We start from the raw sequence: 14,314 nt of genomic DNA, 5'->3' as shown, positions 1-14,314 counted from the left end.
GACTGTAGCCTGCCAGGCTCCTCTGTCCGTGGAATTCTCCAGGCAAGAATACTGGAGTGGGGTGCCATTCCCTCTTCCAGGGGATCTTCCTAACCCAGGGATCGAACTCAGGTCTCCTGCATTGCAGGCAGATTATTTACCGTTTGAGCTGGCATGCTTACTAGACCTTCATTAAAAACACCGAGCAAACAAGGACCCACCCCGCGGGTGTATGCATTTCTGTTCTGCTACTGCATCCTTACTTTTTTGTAAGCACCGAACTTACAGAATACATATCTTTGTCCAGGAGATCAATCTTTTCAATTTATATTCCATCCATTTACAAATTAATGATATATTAATAATCTGTTTTAAAAAGACAAGCCACAGAGCAAGAGAAGGTATTTGTACATATATACAGATATAGACCCCACAACAGGACAAAACTCTATAAAGCTATTAGAATACAAGAGACCAGTGGGCAAAAGGCTTCTCATCTTATACTTTTCTGTATCCTTCCAATTTTCCTGAAACTATGATATACTGCTGCTGCTGCTGCTGCTAAGTCGCTTCAGTCGTGTCCGACTCTGTGCGACCCCATAGACGGCAGCTCACCAGGCTCTGCCGTCCCTGGGATTCTCCAGGAAAGAACACTGGAGTGGGTTGCCATTTCCTTCTCCAATGATATACTACTTGTATCTTTTTAATTAACTTTTAGTCAATGATAATACATGAATATATATTCCTTATAAAAAAATTCAACATTTCAGATACAGCAAATGTCTCTGTTGCCCTCTAATCCTAGCTCCCTCTGTAATACCTAGAGAAAAATGACTGAATTATAGGATGATTTTCCCAGATTTTTTTCCCCCAATGCAGGGTTATTTTGTGGGCTTTGTTTGTTTATTTTGCTTGTATGGCATAATGTGTCTTATCATGGAACTCACTTTCTTTCTATTCATTGTTATGTCTTTCACCATTTTCTATGTTGTATGTGCAAAGACACCATCATACTTTATTCTTTTTGACTGTTACACAGTCCTCCACTGGACGGACATTCCAGTTTAAATGCCTTTCCTCTACGGACATAATCTCCTTCCTCCCTTCCTCCTCCTTTCTTTTTTTTTTTGTTATTAGTCCTCCTACTTAATAAGAATAATCAATATGTCATTTAAATATTTATTCCGGCTTCATAAATTAAAAAGTTCCCAAAAGCTCCTGCCTCATTCTAATCTCAGAAAGCACTGTCTTATCTTGGGGATTTCTCCAGCTGTCTAAGTAGAAAGCAGAGCTCACAGCCTCCCATGTGGCTCATGGGATCTTAGTTCCCACTAGGAGTTGAATCTGTGTCCTCAAAGTGGAAGCGTGAAGGGTCCTAACCACTGGACCACCAGGGAAGCCCCGAGCCCTGACTGTTGCTATGTCTCCTCCCACTCACATTCCCCTAAGGCCGACGGTCAGTACTGGAAACCCATGCTTTTGTTCTTTCACCTCTGCTACTGATGTGCTGTGTGACTTCAGGTGAGTTGCACCCTCTCTGACTCTCCTTTCCTAACTTATGCATAGAGGAGGTTGGGCCATACAAACTGTTGGGGTCTCTCTTAGCTCTGAAGGCCTTTGATGTGAGTGTTCTGTTGACCACAGTGGTACCTGCAACCGACCATGCAGGCAGGGATGCCTAAGACAGGATTCCTTTCCTTGTAGCCCCGTCCACCGTCTGCCTCTTGGGGGTCTGTACGTGGGAAGTTAACTGATGTTCCTTGTGCAGAACAGTGCTCATGAGAGACACTGGGAACTAGGGCTTCAGGGACCTGCCCACCCCCCGCCCACCTGCACGTCTCCTCATCTTCCTGAGGCCTTGAGTGGTTTCTCCTGTGTGTCTTGTCCTTGTGACTTCTGATGGCTATGTTGCCATAGCAACCAGGCCCGCTGAACCATGTTTAAAAACCTGTTACCATGAAGAGGAACACTTAGTCCATTTTGAGGAGAACAGAGAGGCTATTACTCCCCACAAAATAGACTGTGTTTCGGGGACTGTCAGGGGGAAGGGTCCAAGAGAACAGCTGATCCAGATCCCTGGCTGCAGAGACGAGGCACCGATGTGGACGGGCCGGCTCGCCGCAGCTCACAGGTCCAGAGGACGAACCCTCTCGGGCTCTCATTCTGAGTTTGTGCTCTCACTGCTTCCTTGCCACCTCTACCTTCACTTCACCTCCTTCCAAATTCCTCCTCCTCCTGCCCCTCTCTTTCTGTGCCTCTAAGATGACCCTGCCAAACTGGACAACTGCAAATAGCCTGGCCCTTCACTCACCTTCTGGCTGCTGCTTCTCCAAACAGTGAAAGGGCCTTTAAAACAATAAATCAGAATCCGCCCCCCTCCAATCACTTACGGCATCCCAAGGCTTCCCGAGGCGCCCCCTTGGCCCAGGACTGAGGCCCCGGCCTCTCCCACCTCAGCCCCAGCTCACTCCAGGGTTCTCAGCATTTCTCAGAGACCTCATCCTCTCCAAAACCAGCACATGCTTCCCAGCACCTGTGACTCTTGAGCTATTCTGTTTCCCTGTTTATTCTTTCACAGCCCCTACCCTCTGCACTCACATCTCTGGTTGTTTACCACTTCTACTGTCACCCTCTCCGGAATAAAAATGGTAATTATTTGTCTGTCCTATTCATGGCCACTGACCTGCCACTTAGGGATGCACCCAGCAGTGAGCAGGTTCTCAATACCCTTCTGCTGAATGTGTGTGTGGACAGAGGACGGCAGGAATGGATGCTGAAAGATGTTCCTGCTGCGTCCTGAAGACCATGCCTTTCCTTCCACAGTGCTGCCCATTACCCTGTGCCTAGACGGCCAGGCCCACCTGCGGACGCCTTATGGAACCAGAGCCGAGTGGAGAGCACTGGGAGGGTGTGGAGAATGCTGACTCCATGAGCAAGCCACAAACAAGTTCTGTGTGGTCCCAAGATGCAGAAGCACAGGGACTCATGTTTTTGCCCATTAGCATAATTCAAACCAATTATTTAGCTCTTACTTTACATGTCTTGGGGCTTCCCTTGTGGCTCAGCCGGTAAAGAATCCGCCTGCAATGCAGGAGACCTGGGTTTGATCCCTGGGTTGGGAAGATCCCCTGGAGAAGGGAAAGGCTACCCACTCCAGTGTTCTGGTCTGGAGAATTTCATGGACTGTATAGTCCATGGGGTCGCAAAGAGTCGGACATGACTGAGCAACTTTCACTTTCATGTCTTACCTCCTTTCAGCCTCTAAACTGCCTTGCAGGGTGAGAATCCCTGTCTACCATGACAACAAATGAAGAAAGCACTATGTGCTCTCCCCTCAGCCCGGAACAGCTGTCCCTGATTCTCCATGAGGACAGTTCCTGATCAGTTTTCAGGCCCCCTTCTCAGGGAGGTCCTCCCCCACCCTCAAGACCACACCACAGGTGTTCCCTCCAGACCTGGCAATCGTCCCTCACAGCACTTGCTCCGACGGTAAACACATCGTTTCCGTGTAGACACTTTTCAGGACAGGTCTCCTCTCCACCACCCAGGACACTGCACTGCACCTCCCAGCGCAGTGCCTGGCCTGTGGTTGCCAGGAGTTATCTTGTGTCTGACGGGTGAATGGAAACCCGGACTCTGACAGACTGCCGGGGCCCTGCTGCTAGCGGAAGGTGGGCAGTTGGGGGGGAAGGCCAGGCCCCTCTGACTCCAGGACCTGCTTCTCCCAGTATCTGGGTGTCAGAGAGGTCTGAGTGGAATGGAGAGGAGCGCGTGCCCGCCCTGGAAGAGCACACAGCTGAGCGGCAGGGCTCCCAGGTGGGATGCGCTCAAGGGGCCTTGGGCATCTGTTGGGGTGGGGGTACCCTTCCAGCCTGGAGACACGCCAATTCCTTGGGGCTCAGAACTCACCAGAGCTTGCTCGATAAGCAAGCAGAACAGGATGGCATTGCCCACCTCCCTCAGGCTCTGGAACACGTCAGTCTTGAGCTCTGCGTATTCGATGATGTCCTTCAGCTGGTGGTGAAAGAACTCCAGGATCCCTGGGAGGTGCAGGGGGAGGGTTAGTGGGAGGGTCATGCTAAGCACTGTATCTGCAATAGCTCACGTAATACTTGTAAAAACACCCTGGACCAGGCACTGTGACCCCTCTTTTCAGACGAGGCTCAGAGAAGGTAAGTGGCATCTCCACAGTCACACAGCCAGTAAGTGGGGCAGCCGGGAATGAAAGCTAGGGCTATCGGTCCCAGCCCTTTCCTGCTCTGGCTCACACTGACCCAGCATCCGGCATCTTGGTAGTTAGGAAAAACACCTGGTACTAAACTCATAGTCTCCACCCTTCCCCATCCCCCAGGCTCCAAACTCATTCCAGGTGCCGTCACTATCAGGGAAGGGAAGACTGGCTGACTTCTCTGCCCAGAGATTGAGTGGTGAAAACTCTTATTTCCTGACTTACCTTAGAAATGCCACGTTACGCCACGCCTGGGGTGTCGGTCTCCTCCAAAGAGGCACATGGAGGAAGGAATGTGGATGTGCTGAGCTAAGGAAGACCTTTACAACTAAACCTCGCTGCTCACAACCTAACGGTTCTCACATTTGTGGACCTCTTCCAGCCTCCGGGCAGTGCTGTGAGGCAGGCCCAGCGGGCACCACTTATGTTCACTGAAGGAAGACGATACTGTTTTTATCAGGGGGATTAAAAGTGGTCCAGGGCAATTCAGTGGCAGAGAGAGGGTGCAAACCCAGTGTTGTGACAGTCTGCTGCCACATCAGAGAAGCAAATACTTTAAGGTAGATTGCCAGAGCCCCCTTCTACTGTGGGATGGGTCTGGATTATTTTCCTATCACCACACCCCGCTCCTGGTTCCCCATCACCCACCTGGGGAGCCATACTCGTGCCGGGGCAGACGGCATATCTTGGGCATGACCTCGATCAATGTTTTCACGTACTGGAGGATAGTCCCTTGGAGCTGACAAAGGAAGAGTACAAGATGAGTGAGTAATCCATGGCTGCTGCATATGAGTGTCTCAGGGCTGAATGCTGGGCCAGTGGGGCTGTACAGGGGTTCAGCTGAGACCTGTGGATAAGTGCTATGGATTGAATATCTGTTCTCCCCCCAAATACATATGTTGAAACCCTGATCCCCAGGACAGTTGTATTTGAAGATGGGGCCTTGGGAAGGAATTAGGTCATGAGGGAGGAACCCTCACGAAGGGATTAATGCCTTAAAAGAAGAGAGGAGAGGGAGCAAGAGAAAGACACTCTCTGCCATGTGAGGACACAGGGAGAAGGCAGCTGTCTGTGAAGGAGGATGGTCCTTACATGCTGGCTCTGTGCTCTGGACTTCCAATCTCCAGAACCATGGGCAATGAACATCTGTCACTGAAGCCACCCAGTCTATGCTGTATGTGTCAACGTATGTGTCACAGCGTCCCAAGCTCCCTAAGAGGACCGGCAGGATCTCTCCTAAGGGAGTGGGCTGGCCCCATTGCCCTTTGTAAGGGAACGTGGGCCATTATAAGACAGAAAAGGGGACGCTCTCATTATCCCCTTGGGCTCACAGACTTCAAGGGGGGGCAATTTCTAGGCATGGGGTCCTTCCTGGGGTTGGGGCACTTACACGAGAGCTAAACTAAGATCTAAGATGAAATGGGACCAGGGAGCTATGAAGATTGACACATCATCTAATTTATGCACAGAAAATTCATGGTTCATTCATCCCTCCCGTGTCTGTCATAGACACCTTTAATCAATTACCACATTTTCTTCTTTAAATTTAGCTTCACAACCTAGAACAACCCCTCATTATATATAGTCGCTACCAGAGGACTAAAGTTAGCAGACGAATTCTGCTTGCTATTCCTGACATAGATATGCTTTATTTCTCTTTCATCATCTCAAACTTTCAAGAAAATCTTATTTAAATGTTTAAGCCTTGCTGCAGCAGTGTCCTGGTTAAATGAATGCTCACATGACCATACTTGGTGTGGATATAGAATGATGGCAAAGGGATACACAATTCTAGGCCAGTATCAGTGTTCAGCAAGAAATCCCAAGGGGAAGAAGCATGGTGACTGATTAGTGATATCTGCCAAGGGTGTGGGTGGAAAAAAACGGCAGCACATGTGTCATGGATTTGTCATGCTCAAATTAGATAATGCAGCACAGGAGGTGGGTATGAGCAGTCATTGTGTGCATGCATGCTAAGTCACTTCAGTCCTGCCCACTCTTTGTGAGACTCTTTGTGACCCCATGGACTGTAGCCCACCAGGCTCCTCTGTCCATGGAATTCTCTAGGCAAGAATACTGGAGTGGGTTGCCATGCCCTTCTCCAGGGGATCTTCCCTACCCAGGGATCCAATCTGCATCTCTTATGTCTCCTGCATTGGCGGGCAGATTCTTTACCACTAGCGCCAGTAGGCCTTAAAGTCAAAGTCAAGATTGCTGAATTCAGTTAGCAAGTTCTAGGAGTAAGCTGGGCACCAGAAAAGAAGAGGCAAAAAAACGCAGGTCAGAAAATGCATGAAATGTTACAGGGTGATAGGTGAGAGGAATCAGGGGACAAGGGCAAAGCATTCCCTGGGTGATTCCTACAGACAGAGCTGAAGAGCCTGTTACTGGATTTTTCAGGCCAGGTAAAAAGTAAAAGCAGGCCTCATTGCTCCCCACTGGGCCCCTCCCAGGGCCCCTTCCTCACCAAGCTTTTGACGATCTTCAGCAGTTCCTCCATAACCACAGCAATGCCCTGGTAACCGAGGAGTCTGCAGATGGTCTTGAAATGCGGGGGCCCCACAAAGTTCCTGTAGGAGCTGTAGATGTGGCTGTAGGCGATGTTGAGGGGCTGGAAAACAGAGGATGTGGCCAAGTCAGTGGCAGAGAACTGAATGCACACTACATGAGTCCTGGCAGGAGGTGTTTCAATCATAGAAGGACAGAAGCTTGATGTCCTTGTTCTCTCACTGGGGAACCCCTATGAATACATTTTGCAAGATGCTACTAGAGAGTGGTGGTCACTGACCACAGGATGGAGCATCTGATGGGGCAGCAGTTCCCTAACAGAACAGGAGAAAGGGCCTCCAAGCAAATATCTTTTCATAAAATAGGACTCATGCTACACTTGACTGTCCACACACAAACCAGGACTTTCACACTTGAGCCACAGAGCGAGGGTAAAACAAATGCTTTTCTTTCTCTAGGGGAATTTTCAATGCTAGGAACTGGCTGGAAGAACCGTGGTGAAACCTCAATAGCTGATTCATCGTTGCCTTCTTTCTACTTTGAGGTGTCTTCATCTATCACAGGGCGGGGTCTTGAGAACCAAGAGCCCTTGGGGGCAGGAGACCTCTGCCGACCACGTTGGAAAACCATACAGGAATTTTGAGCCTCAGTTTCTTCATCTATGAAATGAGTGGGTTGGATTAGAATACTGGTTTTGAAGCTTTTTGAGTAGCAAAAAAAAAAAAAAAAGATGTCAGAAATAAGTACAGGAAATAGACAAAAGCTGAGATGTTCTGATTGGGTGTTGGTTGAGGGCCCAGAGCCCTGACCACTGAAGGGCCACCTCCACTGTCCTCTGGACCTCATGAGATGTTGTTGCTGAATTAGTGGAATCTCTGTAAGGTCTTTCTGTCTGAGAATACAGGATCAAAATAAAGGGCTCTGAGTTGGTCTCCCTTAGCTAGGTGAGACACTGAAGTTATCATTGACTTTGTTTTGAAATGCTGCCACTTAAGGACCACCTCATGCCAGGCTGCATGAAGCCCTCCAAGTGCGTTTTCAATTAATTCACACAACCCATGTATGTGATCTGTGATCTGTACAATTCTAGGCCCCATTTCACAGATGAGGGAACTGAGGCTCAGGGTGGTAAGTAGCTTGCTCAAGGTCACACGATTCATAGGTAACTGAGCCCTGTCTGAACCCAGGTGGTTATGATCCCAAAGCCCAAGTTTTTAACCTCTGCCTACAAAGGTGAACTTTGGAAGCAGAATTATTACATAAACCCTAAACTTTTTTTTTTTTTTTAAAGAAAAAACTTCACTTCTAACCTTAGATTTGAGTACAGTTCTATCTGGAATTGTAAAAATCTTGTATACAGAGCATGCAAATTTGTAAAGACCACATCTGTAATCTATTAGCTGGCTAATTAGAAATCCTGCTGCTGCTACTGCTAAGTCGCTTCAGTCGTGTCTGACTCTGTGTGACCCCAGAGATGGCAGCCCACCAGGCTCCCCCGTCCCTGGGATTCTCCAGGCAAGAACACTGGAGTGGGTTGCCATTTCCTTCTCCATTGCATGAAAGTGAAAAGTGAAAGTGAAGTCGCTCAGTCATGTCCAACTCTTAGCGACCCCATGGACTGCAGCCTATCAGACTCCTCCATCCATGGGATTTTCCAGGCAAGAGTACTGGAGTGGGGTGCCATTGCCTTCTCCGATTAGAAATCCTACATGAATTAAAAAGGAACTGTGATGGTGCTTCTGGAGCTCTGCAAGATTCATGCATCAGGGAAGATTCGATTATGTTCAGCCTAGGTTTTGCATCAAGTATGTTTTACTATATTCTAAACTTCACAAACAAGCATCACAATCATGGTACCCTCTAATAAGAAGGATACATGAGGAACACAATTAGAGTGTCCACTAATAACAAGAATTCATGAGGAATCACAAGCCCACTCATCCAACAGGCTGAATAACAGTTCTCTTGCTAAGTTAATGCCTATATATGGAGAGGCTTGGAGTTTGAGAGTGGAGAAGGAAATGGCAACCCACTTCAGTATTCTTGCCTGGAAAACCCCATGGACAGAGGAGTCTGGTGGAGTCAGACATGACTTAGTGACTGAGCATGCACACACAGAGTGTGAAAAAATAGCGCTCTGAACTCTGCCTGAGCCTGGAAGAGGGACACCTTGTAGGTAGTTACTAAAGATTTCTAAATGGGGTAGGGCAGGAGGAGTTTATGTGGGGAGGGAAAATATAACTGATTAAAAAGCATGATGTTCACAGAGGGTGATGATCAGCAAATCCTGGAGTATATGAATTGTTGAGTTTGATATAGTCAACCATGGAGCCAGGCCATATAACTTTCTGTGTGTGGAGCAAACCATTTTAGTGTCTCTGTAACAGGCCACCCTGCCAAACAGGCAGGGACCAAAGAGAGGGGAGTGAGGCACCAGGGCACACGTGGCAGAAGGTAATCCCGCTCCCAAGTGAGTGCATCTCAGCTCTGGCTCTGTAACCAAAGCCCACTCCATAGTTTCCTGCCCCCTCTCCAGGGATGAGAGTGGGGAAAACAAACAGTAGACACACCATGGCTTCCCTCTGGTGGTGGCTAGATGATGGAAATGTCCCACACGTTGACTGGGTTCTTGACTACACACATGTATACACTTGTCAAAACTCATGAAACTATATGCACACATGATCTGTGCATGTTATTGACTAAATGGTTGTGCTCTCATCCCCCAATTTTTTTGTTGAAATCTTAATCCCTATTGTGATGGTATTAGGAGGTGGGACTTTGGGGAGGTAATTAAGTCATGAGGGTGGAGTCCTCATCAATGAGATTAGTGCCCTGGGAGGAAGACACATGAAAATGCTCTCTCCCTCTCCCTCTTCCCCTCCCCTTCCTCTCTCTCTTTTTCCCTCCCCACCTGCACCTCCCCTCTCTTCTCCACATGTACTAGGAGAAGAAGGCTATCTGCAAACCAGGAAGTGGGCTCTCATCAGACACGGAATCTGCCGGCACCTTGATCCTGGACTCTCTAGCCTCTAGAATTGTGAGAAATCTTTGCTGTCTAAGCCACCCAGTTACTGTATTCTTGTTACAACAGCCTAAACAAAGACAGTGCATTTTATTGCTTATGATTATACTTCAATAACAAAAGTAAATTAAAAAGCCCACTGGGGTACATCATAGTCCAATTCACTTCCCAATATTTGCTTTCAAAGATTAAAAAACAAAAACCTGATTTGAGTTTCCTCCCAAAGAGGCTGCAGCTTGAGCCCGCATGGGCACGGGAGAGGGATGGCTGGGCTGCGCTCACAGTCCAAGGGTTATCACATGGACTCATCCCCAGGGGAGCTTCCTCCTCACCCTCCCCACCGGGAGCTGGGCCTCTCCTCTGAACCCAGTGAAGCTCTGAGCATATTCAGAGTCTTTTTCAAATATCCTGTGAAGGGAACTTTTGAACAGCATGGAACTTTCAAATGGATATTCCTAGAGGGGACAGAAAGCAATCAGCTACTTTCTTCCCCTGTATGATTCTCCGACTTCTTTTCTTCCTTTGTCTGAGTCCAGAGTTATTTACTGGGGTGAGCACACCTGAGTTCAAATTCCAGTTCCATAAATTTACTAGCTAGATGATCCTGAGCAAATTATTTAAACTCTCTAAGCCTTGGTAGCTCAGACAGTATAGAATCTTCCTGCAATGCAGAAGACCTGGGTTCGATCCCAGGGTCAGGAAGATCCCCTGGAGGAGGATGTGGCAACACACTCCAGTATTCTTGCCTGGAGAATCCCATGGACAGAGGAGCCTGGTGGGCTACAGTCCATGGGGTCACAAAGAGTCAGACATGACTGAGTGACTAACATGTTCACTGTTTTTTCACTCCCTAAGTAAAGATAATACCAACTCTGGGAGGATTGTACAAGATTTAAATGAGGTGACATACATACAGCTCTTAGCATGGTACCAGGCACGCTGGAAGTACTGGCTGAAATAACAGCCCTTCATATTCCTTTCCTTTGGTAACTGGAAAGGAAAGACTAAGAAAATACAGCTTCCTGATCAAATTTCTCCCAGATGCTTTGGCTATAGTCACGATTCTCTGAATCTGGAGAGTATATCTATGGCGTAAAATTTCGTACAACACAGTGTATATCCTACACGGGGACAGATGTGACAGGGAGCAGAGTCGATACCAGCTGATGGAAGATACCAAAAAAAAAAAAAAAAAATGCAGGTTTTGCTCAATATTTGGAACATGATAAAAATAGGAGCTGTCCAACAACAGACTGCACTGAGCGGAGACTGAGACATGTGACACAGGAGGTTGCTCTGCCTGGGACAGAGGGTGGGAATAGATGTGCTGCTAACTACCCCCACAGGTGCAAGCTCCACTGCGGTCTTCCCTGTGCTCATCCTTCTTAGCAGCCTCCTTAGCCGCCACTCCCACCCAAGGAGCTTTTAACACAAGTTTCCCTTGGCACTTCCTGGCAAGCACAAATAAAAATGTAGTTGGGTAGATGGAACCCTTTAGCAGCTCTCTCCAGAGTTCTAAGCAGAGAAGAATAATTTTGGAATTGTTTAATCACACACAGGGCCAAAAAAATAATCCCCCCCTTACAAACCCACACACAGGAGGCCTCTTGTTGACATTCCTCTATTACTCTTGGATTCTGGTCTGGACCATTCAGGCCTCAGTTGATGGCCCAAGCTCAGGAAGGACTAGCATGAAGTGAGCAGAATTCAAATCCTCCTTCTAAGTGAACAAGGTCCCCACATTCCCCAACCGCTGGCCCCTTCCCCAACACACCACACCCATGCAGGAGGAAACACACACACGCATGCTAGGAAGTACATGCACACACACACCCACAGGGCACCCATCTGACCTGCTGGTTCAGTAGGAGGCTGGGCCCTATTGAGAAAATGTGGGAATATGGGAGCCGGGGCATTTTCTGAAGTTTGGCAAGGAAAAACAGGAATGCAACATGACTTGAGACATTGGAAACTTGCTACAGATCTCTTATATAGAACCAATCCTGCTAACTGACTTGGGCTACAATCAATGCCTGCATTTAGAAACTACGTACCTTTAGAAACTATGTACCTTGTTTAGGATGTCTTGCTTAAAATTAAGCTTGGTTAAAACCATCTTGCTCACAATAGATACCTTTATGAGATCTCAAGAAATAAGCCTGATTCAGGAATTGGAGCCATAATATCAATGTGTGATATATATGCATATTTGTTCAAAAGTGAAATAGCATTTTAAGGAGAGAAAAAAAAGCTGAGTTGATCTGGCAGATTCTGGGAACTGTAATATCTCTATAAGTGGACTTTTAAAAAAATTGTGGTAAAATATTCATAACATAAAAGCTACCATTTTAACCATCCAGAAGTGTTGTAGATGGACTTTTAGTCATCAAGTGTCTATCTTCACCAGATGATAAACAAGACCAACCACTTCAAACAGGGAAGCTTGTTTATTTGGCAAATCAAATTTGCAAGCAATTTGCATCTCTGCTTTCTGGAATCACAATTGCTGTTTTCAGAGATCCCAAGAGGAATTAAAACTGTTTCTAATTTCCTGTTTTACTTACAATTTCTCTAATGTCCCTTGAGCAATTTGAATGCCATCAGCCCACCAACACAAACATAGCTCTATAATTCAGAGAGGGAAAGAGCTGGAGCTTCACTCTAAAACATGCAGGTAAATGAGGATTCAGGTAAATGAGTAAAACAGTAATGGCATCCTTGTTGGGAAGACCACAGAATGAGATGATTGAAAGAACTGATAAATCCTAAGTTACAGGTTCAAATCCATTGGAGGGCATGAGTAAAAGTGCTCATGTCTGTCTGTCACTTTTTGATGTCTGGTGAGCCATAGGGCTGGTTCTCCAACATCAGGGTGTCCTTTTGGTCTTCTTGGCTCAGAGTTTGAAAGATCCAAGTAGAAACCTCAAGAAATAAGTCTTCTCCTGTTTTCTGTCCCATGAATAAAGTCTTTTGGAGAAGGCAAGAGGGAGAACAGGAACCAAACCCTCCTGTTCTGAGATACCCTATCAACACGACAATATCTAGAGTTGCCAAAAGTTTTTTGGAGGAAACCAATGATGCTGCTTTTTAAAAATTCTGTACTCATAAGATGATACACAAGTGTATCATAATTCCCTGTTCATGAATGTTTTTACATAATTCCCTTGTAATTGTCCAGTTGTATTTGTTTCTCCATGGCTGCTGTAACAAATTACCATAAATCTTATGGCTTAAAACAACAGAAGTTTATTCTCATAGGTCTGGAAGTCATAACCCAAAATCAGTATCACTGGGCCAATGTCAAAATCAGCACAGCCACACTCCCTTTAGATGCTTGAGGCAAGAATCCGTTCGTTGCCTCTTCCAGCTCTGCTGGCTGTCAGCATTCCTTGGGTGGTGGCTGCATCACTAATGGCAATCTTCAAATCCTTCTGCTGAGATCTGGCCTTCTCTTCTGTGTGTGTAGCCTTCCTCTGCCTCTCTATTATGAGGACACTAGTGATGGCCTTTAGGACTTGTCCTGATAAACCAGGATAATACTCCCATCTCAAGATTCTTTACTTGATCATATCTGCAAAGCCATTTTCCCAAATAAAGCAACATTTCCAGGTCTAGGATTAGGATCTGGTATCTCTGGGGGCCATAAGCAGCCTTTGAGACCAGGTAATGCAGGCACAATCATCCCCATTTAGCAGAGGATTAAAGCCCAAGTGAAGGACTTCCCTGGTGGTCCAGTGGTTAAGAACCTGCCTGCCAGCACTGTTTACAATAGCAAGGACATGGAAGCAACCTAGATGTCCATCAACAGATGAATGGATAAAGAAGTTGTGGTACATATACACAATGGAATATTACTCAGCCATAAAAGGAACACATTTGAGTCAGTTCTAATGAGGTAGATGAACCTAGAGCCTATTATACAGAGTGAAGTAAGTCAGAAAGAGAGAAACAAATATTGTATATTAATGCATATCTATGGAATCTAGAAAGATGCTTTGATCAGCCTATTTGCAGGGCAGCAGTGGAGATGCAGACATAGAGAACAGACTTATGGACAAGGGCCGGGGAGAAGAAGGAGAGGGTGAGATGAATGGAGAGAGTAGCATGGAAGCATATACACTAACATATGTAAATAGATAGCCAATGGGAATCTGCTGTATGACTCCGGGAACTCAACCGGGGCTTGGTAACAACCTAAAGGGGTGGGAATGGGTGGGAGGTGTGAGGGAGGTTCAAAAGGGAGGAGACATATATACACCTATGGCTAATTCATATTGATGTATGGCAGAAATCAAACCAATATTGCAAAGCAATCATCAATCAATTAAAAATAAATATAAACTAAAAAGTAGACAATAGTAAAAAGTAAATCTTACACTTCATATTCACTTTTAAGAGTATTTCCCCTAATTTCCTTTTCCTAGAGTATATATACATGATCACCTGTGTTTGCTTATTATCTATCAAATGATATTTATCTTGATTATCTATGTTATCATCACTGGATTTTCTCTGAGAAATACTGTCCAATAATGTTACAATAAATAATGTGTGTGTCATTTAAAAAAAAGGAA

At 46.3% G+C, this 14,314-nt stretch overlaps 1 protein-coding gene across 4 annotated transcripts in view; it reads right to left on the bottom strand.

The window, feature by feature from the left end:
- CYFIP2 (cytoplasmic FMR1 interacting protein 2) overlaps positions 1-14,314 on the bottom strand; it is a 134,323-nt gene that overhangs the window by 34,125 nt on the left and 85,884 nt on the right. For all 4 annotated transcript variants that reach the window (XM_059888174.1, XM_059888173.1, XM_024994229.2 and 1 more), the window contains 3 exons: positions 6,675-6,818; positions 4,856-4,946; positions 3,889-4,019 (listed from right to left, as the gene is read on the bottom strand). In XM_059888174.1, the coding sequence (XP_059744157.1) occupies positions 3,889-4,019; positions 4,856-4,946; positions 6,675-6,818 (366 nt within the window). The remainder of the gene's footprint in view (positions 1-3,888; positions 4,020-4,855; positions 4,947-6,674; positions 6,819-14,314) is intronic.

Source organism: Bos taurus, chromosome 7, assembly GCF_002263795.3.
Source record: "Bos taurus isolate L1 Dominette 01449 registration number 42190680 breed Hereford chromosome 7, ARS-UCD2.0, whole genome shotgun sequence".
Lineage (NCBI taxonomy): Eukaryota > Metazoa > Chordata > Mammalia > Artiodactyla > Bovidae > Bos > Bos taurus.
Note: the sequence above shows the minus strand (reverse complement) of the source record. Positions and strands in the feature narration are given on the sequence as shown.